Here is an 18,410-nt window from a genome sequence, read left to right on the forward strand (position 1 = left end):
TAGTTGCATGCATTGCAAAGGTTGAAAAAGTGCGTTTTTAAAAGCAAAGATGGAGTGGGGTGTAAGAGCTGACCCTTTCCGAAGACACCAACCTCCCTTCTATGTAGTACACCCTGGACTGCATTTTGCATTTGCACACTAAGTTCTGACGTCTTGACTCAAAGTCAGTATACTCCTCTATATTGTGTGCTGTCCATGGACGCTTGTGATCGTTTTCATCTTATCGCCGGGGTGTAAGGGGTGACCTTCTGGTAAGGCACACGAAAGTCAACCTCAGTTCCCGGTAACGCCTTCTTGCAGGCAAACGAGGTTCTGGCGTCTGGACCTACGGCCAGTATAATCTTCGTAGGACTATGTGTGTATTGTCCTGTGTTTTGTCCTTGTGTGTGCCGAGTGCCCTTTTACAGTCCTCAACTTTTAACCTAGGTAAGGATATTTGAGTCATCGCAGGAAAGTTTTAGTTCTTCTTTAGTTGTGAATGAATGAACTAGTTTTAAAAATTTACTAAGGAAGTCTTAATAGACTTTTTCGGTGGGGGACCTGCCCTTAATTTTGTATTAGTTAAGGGATTTATCCCCGTATAACGTGAAGGGCCGAAATAGCCTATGTGCTGAAGTGCCCATAATATACAAATCAATCAATCATATTATTGCCGTTCATCCTCATCTTCATGATTAGCCAAGAATGGTAGAAAAGCGAAGTAAAATGAAGCAAATCAATTAAACGTAAGTTCCGTATTTAACTACATAGTTCAATACAACTGCAACCTATGTTTGTATGTTTCTGTGACCACTTTCATGGAGTGTAAGACAGAATATATGCCATTAGTCTACCTTGAACAAGCTTTTTTCATTTCAAATTTCCAAACATGTCGTTGTCGTGGCAAAATCAAGCACAACGGAAGGGACTAATAGTAGTCTTCAGTTTTCTTGGTATTTGATGTACCGGTAGTGGCTAAAGTGTAAATACATGTTTCATGCTATGTTTGTTTTGGACATAGCATCCCCTAAATTTCATTCCGCACCCTCTCAGTACCTCTCCTGGCACCACCGATAGGAAGGGAAAAGAAAAGTAGGAAGGGAACACAACAGAGAGTATGTAGAAGGAAAAAGGACAGAGGCATCAGAGAACTGCGCGAAAAATAGCCGAAAGGGAGGAAAGAAAATTTATTTGATTTGGTGTTTTTAGTCCACTTTATGCACAGTAAGGCTAATCGGGACTGGACCTAAAGTTTAAAGTGAGATCCGAACCACTATGTGCCTCCACCGTGTATCGAACCCGGAACCCCTTGATTACGAGGCGACGACGCTACCCTACCACTGCGCCATCGGAGAGGCCCTGGAGAAAGGAAGGGAACAGCAACACAGGGCTACGTGGAAGAAGGAAGAAATAGAACATTTTTGGATGACAGGTAGAACAGGATACAGAGTTAAGAAAATGAACGGTATGAATAAAAGAGGGCAGGAACTGCATGAGCCTGCTTACAAGCATAATACCAGTCGATGATGATGATGGCCCAGAGAGGAGGTTATAACCGTCATGAACACCCTTGTGCACGCAACAGTGACACATTCTGTTCTCTGGAAGTTCCAATAAATAAATGTCGACCGAGAGAGACACATGGAACAATCACTGCATTCGTCATGCATTTATAAAACAGAACAAGAAGTACTTACCTGCCAGACAAGCAAAAAATTTAGTTCGTACAGTAAAAGCTGTCACCTACGTGGCAAAGCTCTTTGAGTGCCGAACTCACGATCTCACCATCAAAGTTACCGGGTTCGAGTCTTGTCGTGGGCATGGATATTCCTTCATTAACTTAATCTAACCATCATTCATGCTTATCGTCGCGATTAGCCTGAAAAGGAGGAAAAGATACGTAAGATAAGAAAAATACAGTAAAAATCAATGAACTGGCAACACTGCCCACCAATTTTATAACTAAAATACTAGATTGCAACATTGCTCACCAGCCATTCCATTAAATTCCTGCTCACGTTTTCGATTCCGTATGCAACGTCCTACATAATCCTGAAGTTGCATGTCTCATTTCTTCCAATGTCCGTGTGGCTAACTTCACGGCACGACTTGGCTTGAAACCCTGGACGTAAAATTGCTAAATGCTGATATTCTGTGTAATGAAATTTTCATATGTTTTCACAACATCTCATTTCTCTTATGCATTCGTGATGGTCCTCAGGCGATGCCATTCGCTTTGCCCTCGTTGGGTTGAGGCAGGTACCAACTGCTGTGTGATCATGTAGTACTCTGTATGAGTGAAAGTGTTGGATGATGGTGCACTGATTGGTTATCTTGTGCAAGCTAAACTTTTAACGCCTGCCGGGTGTATATAGAGAATATATATCACCGTACGTACAACACCAATAATCTTCCGCGGATCACATAGGCTTTACTAGGCGGGGGCATTTCATTAAAGTTAATGGTACCTTTGTTAACGTAATCGGATCTGAGAAACAGACTAATGAGCAATTTTATGATTTCGCAAATTTAACAGTTATTTAGCAAAATACGTAGTTCCGGACGCTATTTTTATGGGCTAGAAAACTTTTTGCTTCTGCCCCCCCAAAGTTCGATTCAGCGCAGAACTGTTACGAATTTTGACAAAATCCTGTTTTCGGGGAGGAGGGATTCTAAGGTTGCCGCTTGTTGCCCAAACAGGGGGCAGCGGTACGCCTAATTGGCTGTTTGACCGCAAGTTTATTTGTAGGTAAACGCGGTAACAGCGGGTTACTGCCATAAAGGCGGTCCATGCGCCTGTTCTTAGCTTGGCCACACTCTAGTACTAATAATCGCCTTTAACAAAGTGTGGGCCATATAATACATGAATAATGAAAGTGGTAATAATGGTCAATAGGTGATACAAACAATCAAATTTAAAATTTCATAAAATGTTACCATTATTATAAAGAGGAACATAAATTGAGAGTATTTGAAAATAAGATCCTTAGGAAAATATTTGGGTCTAAAAGGGATAGGAGACAGGTGAGTGCAGAAGGTTACATAATTTAGAAGTACATAATTTGTATTCATGTCCAGATATTATTAGAATGATTAAATCAGGAAGACTTAGGTGGACAGGTCATGTGGCACGAATGGGAGAGGAAAGAAGAGTTTACAGGATCCTTGTTGGGAAACCTGATGGTAAGAGACCAGAGGAAGACCAAGACGAAGATGGAGGGATACTGTTGAGATGGACCTAAAGGAAATTGGTAGGGATGGAAAAGCGTATATATATACGTATCTTGCTCAGGATAGGAACAGATGGAAGGCCTATGTTGCTGCAGCCATGAACCTTCGGGTTCAAGAAGGCTAGAGATAGAGTTACTTAGTTAGCTCAGATGTAGAACTTGCCCCTTGCATACAGAACTCAAAATGTGTAAATTGACACAAATACGAGGGTGATTCAAATGAAAACCTTAAAAGTGCAATAAAATTCCGGAAAGTTGTACGATTGATTTGTAAGTTGGCAGGAGTTATTCTTGTGGTTGAAATAATGACCAACAGGTGGCAACATGATTCTGCAACACTGAAGAAGGAAGCAGCGTCAGTACAAAGATGGTCGCCCCATTGTCGACATTTTCATTTGAATCATCCTTGTATGTTGACTTCAGTAGCACATTAAAGTTCATAAGCTGCTAATGATGCACTTTAGGTGCAACAAAATACACATAGAAATGCATGTTCCGTGTGATGCACTAAAAATGCATCAAATGAACAGATCAGACATGAAAAGCAAAATTATACGCTTAACTGCGTCACTTGATGTCAATCTCAACTGTATAGTGGAGGTGATGAGATAAGCAACACGCTACAGTCCGCAGGCGCCCATTGATTAAGAGACTGAGCGATCGCCGGAGGCGATATATCCAGGGGACATAATCGGAAAATTTCCCACCTAAGATCACTCAATGATCGCGAGATAAAGGAAGAATGAGATAGGAATTGATTGAAGGAGAGTGAGAGAGGAAGAGAGGTTATATATACGGGTACAGAGAGACAGAGGAAAAGAAAGCCAGGAAGGATACTGCTCTTTTGTATCCTCGCTTAACATTCATTTAAAAGCTATGTAGGGATTCGTGACATTTTGTGTGATCGAACCTGTTTCAAGAGATGTGCTGATTACGAATCATACGTTAATTACTCGCTTATCAAGGTCGATTTTGCACTGTAGTCTTCAGCTGCTTGTCCTGTGATGCCTCATTTCGATACTACGACCTCTCGAGAAACATATATTTCTTTCCTGTATTTATGCAACCACGTAGTAGCACCTATTCCTGGTTGCCAGTAGCATTTTTCTGTCGTAAAAGCTATATGATGCTAAGCATAGACTGTGGAACAAACCTAAAATAGGACTATCTCTGCAACCTGTGTTCCGCGGTTGCCTACTAATTTAAATTCTATAGCGACGAAACGGGACCTTAACAAGAAAATGATTACTGAGTAAAAGTTCTTCCCTCCCCCCCCCCCTTTTTATGTCCTCTTCACGCTGTGAAAGTTGATCCATTTTTTATGGCAATCCTATGTGGCGTCTGTTCATCGCTAGTCTATTGTGAATTTCATTTCCTCGTCGCATTTAGTTAAAGATGTTTCGGAAATCCTTTCATACATTGCCATTTATTTAACATATCAGCTAGTAGAGGCTATATAGAAGGCATTGTATTCTATCTACCATGCAAATAATGGTGTACGGCTTTAAATTATTAATCCATTTTATCCGGTTGATATTATAGCGTAGATGCCTGTGCTTTGACCCCACTGGACATAAAGACAATAAATCCCTCGGCTTGTTTTTCCTTAGTAATGTGCTGCTAGGCTTCTTGTTACATAACCAAGTTCATTGCTCATTTCTTGGCATACAGGTGGGAGCATCTTGCCTCCAGCAACAAGACACAGTTGCCAGTTCACTATTTTTTTAACCAAATCTACTACTTTTCACACATTATTTCCTCAACTAAATCTAGTAATTTTTGCACTTTTTGGAACTAAATATTTTTTGTACACTACTTTTTACTTACTGCCGCTTTTTGCCACAAAATTCACTACTTCTTACATTTACTGGATCTTTTTTGGAACCAAATCTAGCACTTTTTTACCTTAGTAAGCTACGAAAATGTATTTGCTATACACGATTTAAAAGTTATCATCAGCAAATCTACGCATTTGTTTTTTTATTGTTTCTAATAAATATTCACGGTTTGTTAACTTACAACGGACATGTAATCTCTAATTGTTATTGTTATTTCTGGAACAACCCTGAATGTTCCAAGTTTGAGTCTCGTAGTGCTCATAATGAGTGTCCCTTCATCAATTTTCAAGTAATCATCCTTTATCCTGGGGCCTCACCGATGGCGTAATGGTTAAGTCGTAACTTTTTAACCAAGGGGTCCCGGGTTCGATACCAAGGGAAGACACACGGAAGTTCGGATCCTATTTATAGCTTATCTATGCATAAAGTGGACTTATTTCATTCTCAATTTCAGTTTCTGATTCTGAATTCAAATATTTAGGAATACATTAAAAAATAAATACGTTATTAAAGAGAAAATTGAAAGCAGACTTAATTCGTGTAATGCATCTTACTTTTCTAAACTTATCTGGCCTATAGTTTTTTGTGTGGATGTGAAAGAAAAATGAAGAGTTTTTGAAAAAGAAATATCTTTGGACCTGCAAGAGATGAAACAACATGTTAGTGGAGAAGGCTACATAAAGCTGAACTGCATAATCAATATCCATCGTCTGATATTATTAGAATAATGGTTTAGCGATGCGACAGAATTCATTCTTCACCCTCATTGTCTCGTTTGGCCTTAGATTTTAGCAAACGTTACCCTATCATTAGTTCTGTAGCTGGCTTGAATATGACAACTTAAGGATGGCTGAATGGCGAAGTTTGACAATTTAGCTCTTTTTAAAGCCTCCGTGTTGGCAACAGTGACAGAACACCCCCGCCCTATGGTCAGCAATAATCACGCAACCTGTTACGAAATCGCATGTTTCATAAGCGAAAACATTTAGAACTGATTCATTCTTATGGCCTGTCGTTTAGAAGTAGTAGCATCAACCTCAAACGCTTATGTATGCAAATTTTGCCTGCATTGCGAAATACTCGTCATCATGAGATTCATCACTTCGTTTTAGACTACACAATATGAGTTTGGAGAAGTTGAAACCAAAGATTGTTTTACGAGCATTAGTACAATTTCATCCACTGAAAACGGTGCGTAATCTCGTACTTAACATAGTTATCTGAAACAAGTAAAATGAAAAACATATCACAGAAGTTTATACAAAAAAATGTTGTGTTTTTATTTAACATTTTTTTCTGCCACTATTGGCTAATCCCAGCAATGTTGATGGATACTCATTAGATGGATTTGATGAAAGGGCCACTATGTTCTTGCCCGGACTCGAATCTGAAAACTTTTGCATGGGACCGAAAGTACAAATTTCGAGCAGTTGCGTACCTGGTGAGGGAGGTGAGGGCTGAACCTGGAATGCACATATCCTACGCAAGAGATTGGTAAGTCTTCCATGTACAAATGAATTTGACATCACCATATCTTTGTGTTGTGAGTGTATTTAAGTACGCGTGTGTGTGCCAGGACTTCGGAAATCCTGTTAGAATGATGGGCTACAGGGTTTGAACCTGCGACATACTGAACAAGTTTTTGATACTCTGGAACAAGTTCTTATTTCTGCCTTTTTTGCCAGTCTCCGTGGCATAGGGGTCAGGAGTCCTAGTTTCGAATCCTTGGTAGCCCTTTGACATTTCCTTTCCTTCATCTATTTCACCAAATTGCCACTCATCCTCGTCATCGCGGTTGAACTAGAATGGTAGAAAAGCGACTTAGGAAACCAATAAACAAATCTATTTCTTCACATCCATTCTCTCTTTTCCTCTCACTCACTCACACAACACAAACACACATATATTGAGATGAGATGTCAATGCTAGTCTGCCAACCTCTTTTCCAATTTCAGTGTGATTTATTATATTGTTTAGAAAAAATCCTATTTTGGAATCGATGACATTAGATAATTAATTTGTACTTCCCTTTTTTCTATACAGATCGTCCAGGAAGATGCCTGCGACCGTCAGATTCTCAAATGTGCCCAAATCCAGTGGACAAATGCCAGATGGATGAGGACTGTATGGATGAGAATGGCAAATGTTGTTTTACGTCGTGTGGAAGACGATGCATGGACCCCGTTTTCACAGGTAAGAATATCGTAGCCACCACCTTTAACCCACGTTAGTGTCCATCATCCAGTGCGCTAATGAAACTTTTTATATTTGGGAGGAGGGCGATGTCATGCTTTACATTTTCACTATTTTTGTACTCAGATGTAATACCATTGCGATAGTAATTCCAGTTACAGAATTGGCGATTTGCACCCCTTGTCTCCCGTCCCTTCCTAAAGTTATATATAACATTTTAACGTTTTTTTTTTTTTTTGTAGCCCAAGTGATGCCTTAATAATTATTTTAGTTTGGTTTCTTGAGTTTCGACTCTGGGTAAATTTCGAATAATCCCAAATACATGCCTAACGCAAGTTGAATCTGTTTTTGCCCGCCGTCTTGAACCCGTTGACCGATTTCTTTCGAATGCAATAGCAGACCAGTACTTCAAGGTACATAGCTGCAATAAAATTTGCAGCTAAAATGCTCTAAATATTATTGCAGCCATTTCACCTAATCACCATTCATCCTTATCGTTGCGGTAAGCATAAAGAGGCAAGAAGTGATAAAATAAAAAAAAGTGTCGGTTCTTAGATTCCACCATGAAGGGCTCCGTATTCCTCTCATACAACCACGAGCCACCTTCTTCAGGTCAAAATTTCTTAGCTTATTCGAAATGTGTTAAGAGGTGCGATCGTCATAAGCCAAAGTACACACTTCCTTTGACATTATACTAATTATTTCTCACGTGGGAACGAAGCTCATTACTGAAGTTCAAGAGCAGAGTCTAATTTGTTCGGCTACAAATGGGTCAGACTTGAAAGCAAAAAAGAGTTCCCTTGCACGTTATCCATTTTTATCACCCAAGTGAAGCTTTCCAGACAAACCGAGGACCGTGAATTTCAAGCCGTGTTGCAGCAAGTCGAGTTGGGTGGGATAAAGGCTGATTTCACGGTTACGCACTGATTAAAAGGTTTTTCTTCAGCTCCGAGGAATTGCACTTTCACAATCACGATGGCTCCAATAGTGCAGGAAAGTTTCGTGGTACAATGGCAGGAAAGACGTGTTATTCAAGTAGCGTGTGAGTACGTTCCATGCACGCTATGAATTGAAGAATGTCATCACATCACTTAAGACATTTCATATTGTGCCAAATCTGTTGATTTGACAGAGTTTATAGACTATTAAACAAAATCGACTTAGACTTGTGACTTGATTTTAAGATCATTGATCACACAGAATAAGAAGTAACAATTGTAACTAGCAATAGAAGTTACATCATAATATTGCTGACTTGTCAACTACTTAAAATTTATAACCCTTGCACAGATATAGTGTAAGCTTTTAAAATCGCAAATGGAATTGATTGAAATTAGATGTCAAAATATTAACACACATATTACACATAGGCCTACACACACCCATATTTCTTTCGTCTAAATATAATGTCATTGATTTTAGTCTCACCTGTAAAAAGGTGCTTGTAACCCCTGCACAAATGTATGTACAATGATTTTAACATTGCATTCATTCTCTCTAGTACCGGCCCCCTGGCGGAGTGGTTAGCACATCGCGCTACGACGACGCCAGGGGTCCCGGGTTCGAATCCCGGCCTGGGCATGGATGTTTCCGAGTGTCCATCAATTTCATCACATCATCACTCATCCCCATGTTCGCAAATTAGCCAAAAGTAGCACAAAAAGCAAAGTAAAAGAAAGCAATTCAATTAATCAAGCAATCAATCATTCTCTCTAGGAAATAGACCTCCCCGATGGCGCAGTGGTAGCGTCGTCTCCTTGTAATCAAGGGGTCCTGGGTTCGATACCTGGTGGAGGCACATAGTGGTTCGGATCCCACTTTAAACTGTAGGTCCAGTCCCGATTAGCCTTACTGTGCATAAAGTGGACTTAAAACACCAAAATCAATCAATCAATCAATCTCTAGGAAATATTTTACAAATTAATATCACTTTTTTTTGCATATGTTCTAATAATGTTGTAATATTGAATCAAGTTCAGCTTCCAGCAGCTAGCTAGCAGCGTTGGCTAGTTTTCATAAAATGTATTACTCTCGTCGTTACGCTAGTGGTTAGTACACTCAACGGCAATAGAAATAATAGATGAATTGTCCATCACCATTTTCATTCAGTATGTTTTCCACAATGTGATGATCATAAATTGAAGTAAAAACGTCAATAAGTGGAGGACGCCATCTGCTTCGTATCAACAGAATTCCATTTCTTAGATGTAGAATTTAAAAAAACAAAAACAGTGACGGGCAATTTGCCTACTCTCGTATCTTTGCCGTTGACTGTACATCACGTTTGCGCATTTCATCACTTTCGACGAACAAGGTGGGAAGTGAAGATCTTAAGTTCCGTACATCCGTAGGACTTGCGAGTATCGGACTCCGCCTTTTGCCTTGCTTCTGGAAAACTAACCGCGCACTTTCGTAAAAAACATGCAGAAGAATTCAACACGTTCGCGTCCTGGAGAAAGTCTGGTCGGTTCCAGTGAGTGGCCGCCTCACTTTCTCCAGACACCGCCATTGACTGTCGATCAAGAACTTGGTTGGACTTTGGCGGTGCCAGGAAGTTGGTGCTATTTCTTTTTTTCTTTCTTTTATTTTGTTTATGCCTGGGTGGAAGGGTGTTGTTTTCGCAGAAGAAAAGACTTTTTTATAGAGATATTTACGGTCATGGCAGTGTAGTGTTTTGAAGATTTCCAATGCTGGGTGAGGAGGGGCGGGGTGGTTCCAGTGACAGAGTGCGAGTGGATCCTCACCACTAGATACAAGTATCCTGGCAACAAATTTTCATTCAGTCAAGTATGATTCCCCCCGCACCCCTTCCTGTTTAACTGTTGTGGAACTGACAGTATGTGACCATATAAGGTATTAAAGTGAACTAGACATGACAGAAAATTATTGATTTTGAATTTCTACCTTTGGAATTTTGTGAAAGACTTAAAGTTTGAGCCGAGCTCCACGCAGTGGCGGATCCAGAAGTCACAGTTGGTAGGGGCGAATTTCAGGTCGGGCTTCTCGCCTCACTGAGAATAATTTCCAACCTACAGTTGCACTATTCTATATAAACAATAAAGCGTACTGTAAACATGAACCATATTGTTTTGCAAAAAATGGGGGTACAGAGTTGGAATACATTGGTATTATTGTATGTTGGATCATAAATTCCCCCATTGCCACTGTAAATTAAACGATTAGATATGGGGAGTAAAGTGAATAAACTAAGAAAACAAACCTTTTCTCTCAAGAGGTCTAGGGTTCGAACCCCCTTTGGAGGCATATTGCACACTAGTTCGAATTCAAATTTAAACTGTAGGTCTTGTCTTGTCCCATGCGTAAAGTGAACTAAATCAAACTTTAAAAAATATTCTCGAACCTGTTAAACTTGGTGGTAAAAGACGGAACATTTCAGTCTTTAAAATATTAGACGTAATAATATATTAAAAATCCTGGCAGTTTGGAGGGGCCATCGTCCCTATCGCCCTCCCCGTGGATCCGTGCCTGCCTCCGTATTAGAGTTGTTAGCACAGTGGTCACGGGTTCGAATGAAGGCCTGGGCATATTTTTTTGTGTCCCTTCATCAGTTCATCATATCATCACTCAGCATCATCTTCGCTATTAGCCAAAAGTGGCAGAAAGCAAAGCAAAATAAATCAATCAATCAATCGAGATTTTGTCCCACCCTTGATACTCTAAAGGACTTACGAGGATGCACAACTAAAGCCGTCACAAAAGTCGATTGCGAGATTAATTTTACTATCGGCTTTGACTTATGCATAGGGTTACCCGTGGAGCAAGCATCGAGGCCTTGTAATTGATATTTTAATTAAATCATGTGTAAGCTTCGTTGGATACATCGTTTTATTTAAATAACTATAAACTTCTGTTACAATAAACGTTTAAAGTTGTCGACTTCATTTTGAATAACCCTCTATTATCATCCAAAAATACTAATTTCCCAGACGCACCAACCATAGCCATTTGTTGGCTATTTTAGGACTTTTTTTCCTCTTATGGTTTATAGCGTCGATGAAGATGAGTGATGGAATAGATGTTGAGACTATAAATCTCCATGCCTTACCCAGGGCTTGAATCTAGGACTTCGACTTCGTATCACACTGCACTAACAAACTGTCATGGAGGCTAGCAGGTCACTTTTCTGTACGCTATGTTAAAAAAATCTGGTTCTTTTGTGCAAATCTTCCGATCTCAGTTGCAGCTGCAGTTGCATTTCTTCGTGACTTGCATTGTGAACCTGATTTAGTCTGTGTCGCAATATTTTCTGAGGCTGTCACGGCTTGTTCCACATTTCCATCACATACACGGACTCTTCCTACGTGTCCTGCACGTGACACCAAAACTTGATTTCCTCGAAGCATCTCAAAGAGTTCAGAATACATTACGAGTCTTTATTACCTATGCTGGAATCCAGTGTCTGATTAAAACTCACACGCGGCCGCTTAGTGAAGAGATTCTTATAGGTGCAAGACGGATGCTTATGAGAGTGAGTCAATTTAAAAGCGACGATCATTGGTTGAAGAAGGTACGTTGGAAATATACGTACAACAAACAGAAACTTAATTCATCTTTAAAGCGAGCATCGGCGTTGTAATGTGAACCAAATAGAATTTAAACCTTGGCTTTATTGATTCAATTTACGCACTCATTTTTAGAATTGTTTGGACCATTGCCTCGTAGCTTCACAATACGTGTTCTCACCATCCGCTTGGCTATGTTAGTAACTTCCGCATTAACCTACATGTATGTATAATGGAACCTTGCTTTGGGAAGGGTGTGCAAGAAAACTTGCCTTCTTTTTTGGAGTTTTGAGTTGCTGTTTTAAGTCCACTTTATGCACAGTAAGGCTAATCGGGACTGGGCCTACAGTTTAAAGTGGAATCCGAACCACTTGTGCCTCCACTGGGTATCGAACCCAGGACCCCTTGATTACAAGGCAATGACGCTACCACTGCGCCTTGGGGGAGGCCCATCTTTTTTGGAGCAAATGATGCATATTATTGTTATTAATACTATTAGTATTACTAAAGTAGTAGTATAATATTAGTAGTAGTGATATTATTATTACTATTAGCAATAATTGGAGGGAACATTAAGATAATTAATAATTGCATGATCAATTATTCATTTTCTCTATTTTTTTTTTTACTCACACTAATCCCATTCCCCGAAGTTCACTGTTTCACTGCTGACGCTAGTGATTTTTTATTTTTACCAGTAGTCTTCTTATACAACAAATTTAACTGTACTTATAAAATTAATATTTAATTTCCTTTAATATTTGCCCGATCTCTATGTATGAATTTTGAAAACAGTTCACGTCTCATTTGTGTGTGTGTGTGTGTGTGAATGACGAAATAAGAAGCCTTTCATTAAATTAATACTTTTTTACTCATTTTAGTCAATAATAACAAACACATAAAATATTGTTAAGTATTTCTTAATGTGAGACATTACTGTCAGTTCGATGTACTATCTGTGATTGTACATATGACGTTTGAAAGCACGAACAGTTAGTTACTTGCTTCGTGAACAAGTTTACATTTGGAAAGTAGTTGTGTTATAGGTGTGGCTTTTTTGTATCGTTTTGGGATGAGTGGAGGAATAAAATCATCCCTGTTAGATATGAAAATCTGTTGCCAGTAATACTTGAGTCTATAGTGGGGTGGAAAATCCCTGCTTAGCCCCACCCTGAAAATTAGCACCTGGATAGATCACGAAATGACACATAGGGTACGGCGATTTATTTGTAAACGACGTGAAATGAAGTAAGTAAAATATGAAAATCATATTTATTTAATTACCTATGTATTTGCGTCGACAAGTTTTGTAAACACTTTATGGTTTTTGTTACCCTCTCCCCACCCCACCAGAAAGGAATAATAATACATATGGGCTCTTTCATATTACACAGCATACACTCAAGACAAGACATCAGTCATTTCTGTTCACCTTGACTTTTTTTGTTTTGTTTCAGCTGTATACAGACAACTGAAAATCGCTTATATTTTAGTTTAATATTAAATTGGAAATACTCACAGAGTACATCTCGTGTGTTCATATTAAATTAACTTCCTTTCGACACTTGATGTTCTGGGAACTGCTATCTGCAGATTTGTTTGTGTGTGTGTAACTGGTCACACTGCCAAGCATTGTCCAGGCATTCCTTGCCCCCAATGAATACTTGAGTGTGTGTGTCAGTAAACCTCGTCGATTGTTTGGAGTTCCATGTCCCCGTAGTGTCATTCTCCTACCAAGTTAATGGCACTATTACTTCATAAGTGACAGCTTTTAGGGTCCAGTGTCGCTGGTCATCTAATGAAACAATGGCATACTGGATCTTGGTGGGCGAGAGTAATCTTTAGAAACAAAGCGTAGATTTACATTAAATGAAAAATGGACGCGATGAAACGCGTAGCTTCGGGGCCCTTTTGTTAAGATCGCGATATTGCCAAGTGCAGGATTGTTTGCTGGGAGTTTTGTAGCCTACAAATCACGTCAGGAGAAAATTCATAACATTGCATTGCTATAAAGCATTTTACGCATGGCTACAAGGTAGTTCAAGTTCTTCGGCTTTTGGACAAAGGGCTTGAATACACATTTTTGTGTTTGACCTTTTCCTCCCGTGACTCACGCAAGACACCAGTGAATGAACGCTGTTCTTTGGTGAGCAGAGGAATGACGTCATGAGATGCATATCTGTTAAAGCAAAGATCTGGTTACCGGAGAGTGACTTTAATTTCAACTTATATGGGCCGATGGAGGCTCGAGTGCCCAATAATTTGTCGTGTTATTATTATTATTATTATTATATATTTGTCGTGATTCGTGTTGGAGTGCTTATTGAAATCAGTAAAAACAGTTTTTTTTTTTTATAAAAGATAAGAGGATTCGTTGTTGGTGCACATTAACATCATGATACATTATTTTTCTCTTTAAACTTATATCTTGAGCCCGCCCAATGTTTTTCAAAAGTGGGCGGCCCGGAAGTGGTCATAAGAGCTGATAAAATTGTTGAAACGATTTCGTCGTAAATTAATCACTTATGACTAGGTCCGGACTGGGTCTGCCAAGAGGGCAATGGAATGGCAATACTCATAAATACGGCTAGGATTTTTATGACTTAGTATATTTTTTTTGGTAAGGGTGATGTGTTCCCTAAACATATAGAAATTAATATTGTGAAGAAACCAATTGAATTAAAGTGCTTTTTAAGGGCATATTTTGGCATATTTGGCCATTTCTACATGATAAAGCATATTTTTATGGATTTTCGGTCATATTCAGCATATTTTCGCTTCTTCAAGAACTATACAGTCATTTTCCAAGTGGATTCGTTCACTCGAGGATTTTTCTTTTTGGACTGCAGCAATATCTTTTTCATTTTTGATTGAAAATTTACAGAAAGTATTCATTGTGCATTTCAACTCATCAGGGTCCATAAAGTGAACTACAAATAGTATGTATATGAAAATATTTCAGCATAAGTTAGATATTGATGTTTGAAACAGTCCAGTTATAAGGGCATATTTTTCAAATTATAGTGCATATTTTGTAAAATTTTAGGTCATAAGAGCATATTCTATTTTGCATATTTTGGCGATTTTGCGATCATAAAAATCCTAGCCCTACTCATAAACAAGACCGATTGAGCAGAGTATGAATAAAAAGGCGCCGAATGTGTTTTCAGACTGATGCTGATTCGCCCGATGTCCCGATCCTGCTTATGACGGTGACTTATCCAGAAGATACAGTTGGGAGGTGCGAATTTCAGTTGGGTACCTCACTTCACCGAGATTCCATTGTAACTTAACGCCTGCACTGTTTTGCAAACAATATATAGTACTGTAAACAGGAACCAACTACGTTCTAGATTTTAATGTTTCTTTCATATGTATATATCAGTAGCGGCTCGTGCCTAAAATAACAGGTGAAGAAGTATATTTATAGGCAATGAAAACAAATAGTAAGTGCCAGTGCCCCCCCCCCCCAATTTAAAACGCCTTTTTTGTCTTCATCCGTCCATCTGGAAAATGGTGTCTGCAACAAATTACACACTAAGTCATTTACTGGGTTCATTGTAGAAACCACAGCTCAACACATGAACACAACACACGATAGGAAACGCGAAACACACACGCGGAACAAGATCTCGCGAGAACGCGAAGATTTTGCCACAAGCACTGGATGCGATGTTTTCTCCGACGAGAGAACTGATTCACGTAGAGGGCGACACCATGTTCGAGGCCAACGCTAGGTGACGTCACCGTTGCCATGACAACCGCCTAAGTCTTCCGCAACCTAGCGGTGTTTGCTCTTGGGTTGGGACGAACTCAATACGTGCGTAGCGCCGAGCGGCGTGTTATTTGAGTATTATCGTGTGCGTTCTGCTGGGAAATAGTTTAATTTAATAAGCAAATGAAAAATGTCAATATTAATTTGAAAATTAGGTGAAAACATCTGCACTTGTTGCACTTGGCCAGCCGCCACTGGTATATATTTGGCAAAAATAGGGGTCCAGGGCTGGAATAGGTTTTGTATTGTATGTTGTTATTAACACAATTGCTCCCATTGTCACGGTAAACAGAACTAACAGATGTGAAGAGTAAAATGAATAAACAAAGCCCTATTCCCTTATGTGGTCTCGTTTTTTATCCCCTTTTGAGGCATCTTGGATCGGATCCAAATTTAAACTGTAGGTCTAGTTCCGATTAGCCTATGAGCAAAATGTGGACTTAATCAAACTTCTTAAAAAAAATATTCTCGAGCTTGTTAAACTTGATGATAAAAGACAGAACATTTGAGTCTTCAAAAATATTAGACATAATAATACCGGGTGGTCCAAAAGTCCCGGAACGGTCACATATCGTGAGAAATACACATCGAATCGGAAAACGAAAAAAAATACGTGTTTAATAAGTGAAATAAATCAAGTGTGATATCATTGAATAGCTTTCTTTCACTTATTAAACACGTATTTTTTTCGTTTTCCGATTCGATGTGTATTTCTCACGATATGTGACCGTTCCGGGACTTTTGGACCACCCGGTATATCCTAAAACCTGGCAGTTGGGAGGGGTGATCGCCCCTATCGCCCTCCCCGTGGATCCGCGCCTGCTTATGACTAAATACAGTAGAGTAGTACTTAAAAGTGACAACCTACATTGTAGGGGAGTTTGGATGTACACGTTCTCTTAGAAAAAGGGGCCTGCATATACGATTCACAAATGGAAATATAGCCTACTGAAAGAATACTTGCTGCAAAACAGTTGTAATCATGTAGCTTTGGTAGGTTGAAGATGGTGAGAAGAGGTGAAATCCATCATGTCTTCTTTTCTTTAGGGCAATATGACCACGGTCAGGTTATTTACACACACGCTTTCTCCTCACTTTGCACTGTCACCCAGTGGATACGATTTTTCACATGGTTTTACTTTGTGTATTAACCAGTAGCCATTGCCAACTTTCTCCCAAGAAGGGTGAAAATTCAAAGGTATGGTTCGGACAAGATTATCATATTCTTCATGATTGTAGTAGGCCCGCCGTTAGAGGTGTGTGATACGTGTCATCGCATAGGGCCTGGCCCTTTTGGGAGGTGGGGGGCTCGGGCTTCGAAATATATTTATATAATATTATTGAATATTAATTTCTTGTACAAAAAGCGATCACTTTAGAAGAGAAGAAAGGAAAGAAAATAAAATAACCCTACTTGAGTGATACAGCATACTACAATAGAAGAAGAAAACGTTTCAAACGGGGACGACAAGTCAGCTGTGATAGAACATGCAACTAGCAAAAAGTTATTAAGAAAATTATTTGTCTTGTCCTCTACACGATGTCAAATTTCGTTGGTGGTTTACGTAATATCCTTGTGCTGAAGGGTAAGGGGGGGGGGGTTAATAATTACATAATGCTAGTGTTTGTTTTAGTGCATAATTTTATGAGGAATGGGGCTGTTCATTGCCAAACTTTTCCCCTAGAGGCGCCACCCCTGTTGTGTCCCTAAAGACTTTCGTTCGTCATCTGGTTGCCCTAAGCTTTACATTGGAGCGCGATACGATGGCTATTAAAACGTTATTTTCAACGAAGGTAAGAATTTCTCGTGTAAATCGATAGCAAAAATTTGTTTAGCAAACCCTTACAATTATGTAGCAATTCATAAGTTACAGAAAATTACATTCTCCTGAATCTAAGAATTAATATATTAAAGCGCAACGGCCGGGTAGCTCCGACGAGCTAAATATAGTATGTTTATTAACAAAGAACACTAAACTTGACGTAATTTGGGTCGCCATAGCTGCCATGGGTCTATAATACAAACAATTTATTTTCTACATTACGCTTTATGTTTATTTATTGTTGCGAGTATGTGTAATTCAACGGGGGAAGTACGGTTCGGAAAAACTCTCCAAATTATAAAGAAAAATGTATTAAGTGCGTAATTATATATTTATTATAATACACTATGCCCTATCCGTTAATTTAATATTAACGTATGTTTTCATTGTATTAAGCAGACATTTTCCCCTCGTATTTTCGTCCTTTTTTTCTTTGGTTACATCAATTTTAAAATTATTTTACTGTAAATAAGAAAGCGGTAGAGATTGCGAGATATGAAACATAATAAATATTTTTTGTAATAACTATTCTTCTCGATAAATGTATATGTATAAAACAGAGAACCGGATTTACTAGCCATGAAGAAAAGTATGATATCACGTAAAAAAATGAGTGTTCTTAATTACAAATATAAAATAAAAGCACAGTCGTGTGGAATTATTATGGATTATTCTTTACCAGGTTCACAAGAATAAAGCACTTAAATTGTGAAGATTGCAAGTGACGTAAACAGCTGCTGGGCAAATTTTAAGGCTTTTTTAAGTTTCCATATCTTTTCTGTTGTTAACGATCGTCTTATTAAAATTATTAGTTTCACAGCACTGATTATTCATCTATCATGTTCCGACATAATTTCTGAGGTTAAGATAAAATGAAACTTGCAATTTAATGTAATAGCAGCACGTTCAGCATCAAATTCACCACGTATTTAAAAGGGGAACACTTGCCCATCAAAAGCGTGGGGACACAACAGGGGTGCTGCTTTGACCTCGTCCATTGAAGGTGCATACATTTTCACTTTTCAGACTATAAGACAGCTAAGGACCTC

General features: G+C 39.0%; 1 protein-coding gene across 2 annotated transcripts in view; it reads left to right on the plus strand.

Moving 5' to 3' along the window:
- Positions 1 to 18,410, plus strand: part of LOC145985195 (uncharacterized) — a 149,858-nt gene that overhangs the window by 71,717 nt on the left and 59,731 nt on the right. For both annotated transcript variants that reach the window (XM_083118922.1, XM_083118923.1), the window contains exon 3: positions 7,091 to 7,240. In XM_083118922.1, the coding sequence (XP_082975048.1) occupies positions 7,091 to 7,240 (150 nt within the window). The remainder of the gene's footprint in view (positions 1 to 7,090; positions 7,241 to 18,410) is intronic.

Source organism: Lepisma saccharinum, chromosome 3 (genome assembly GCF_977018435.1).
Source record: "Lepisma saccharinum chromosome 3, izLepSacc3.1, whole genome shotgun sequence".
In the NCBI taxonomy this organism is placed as follows: Eukaryota; Metazoa; Arthropoda; class Insecta; order Zygentoma; family Lepismatidae; genus Lepisma; species Lepisma saccharinum.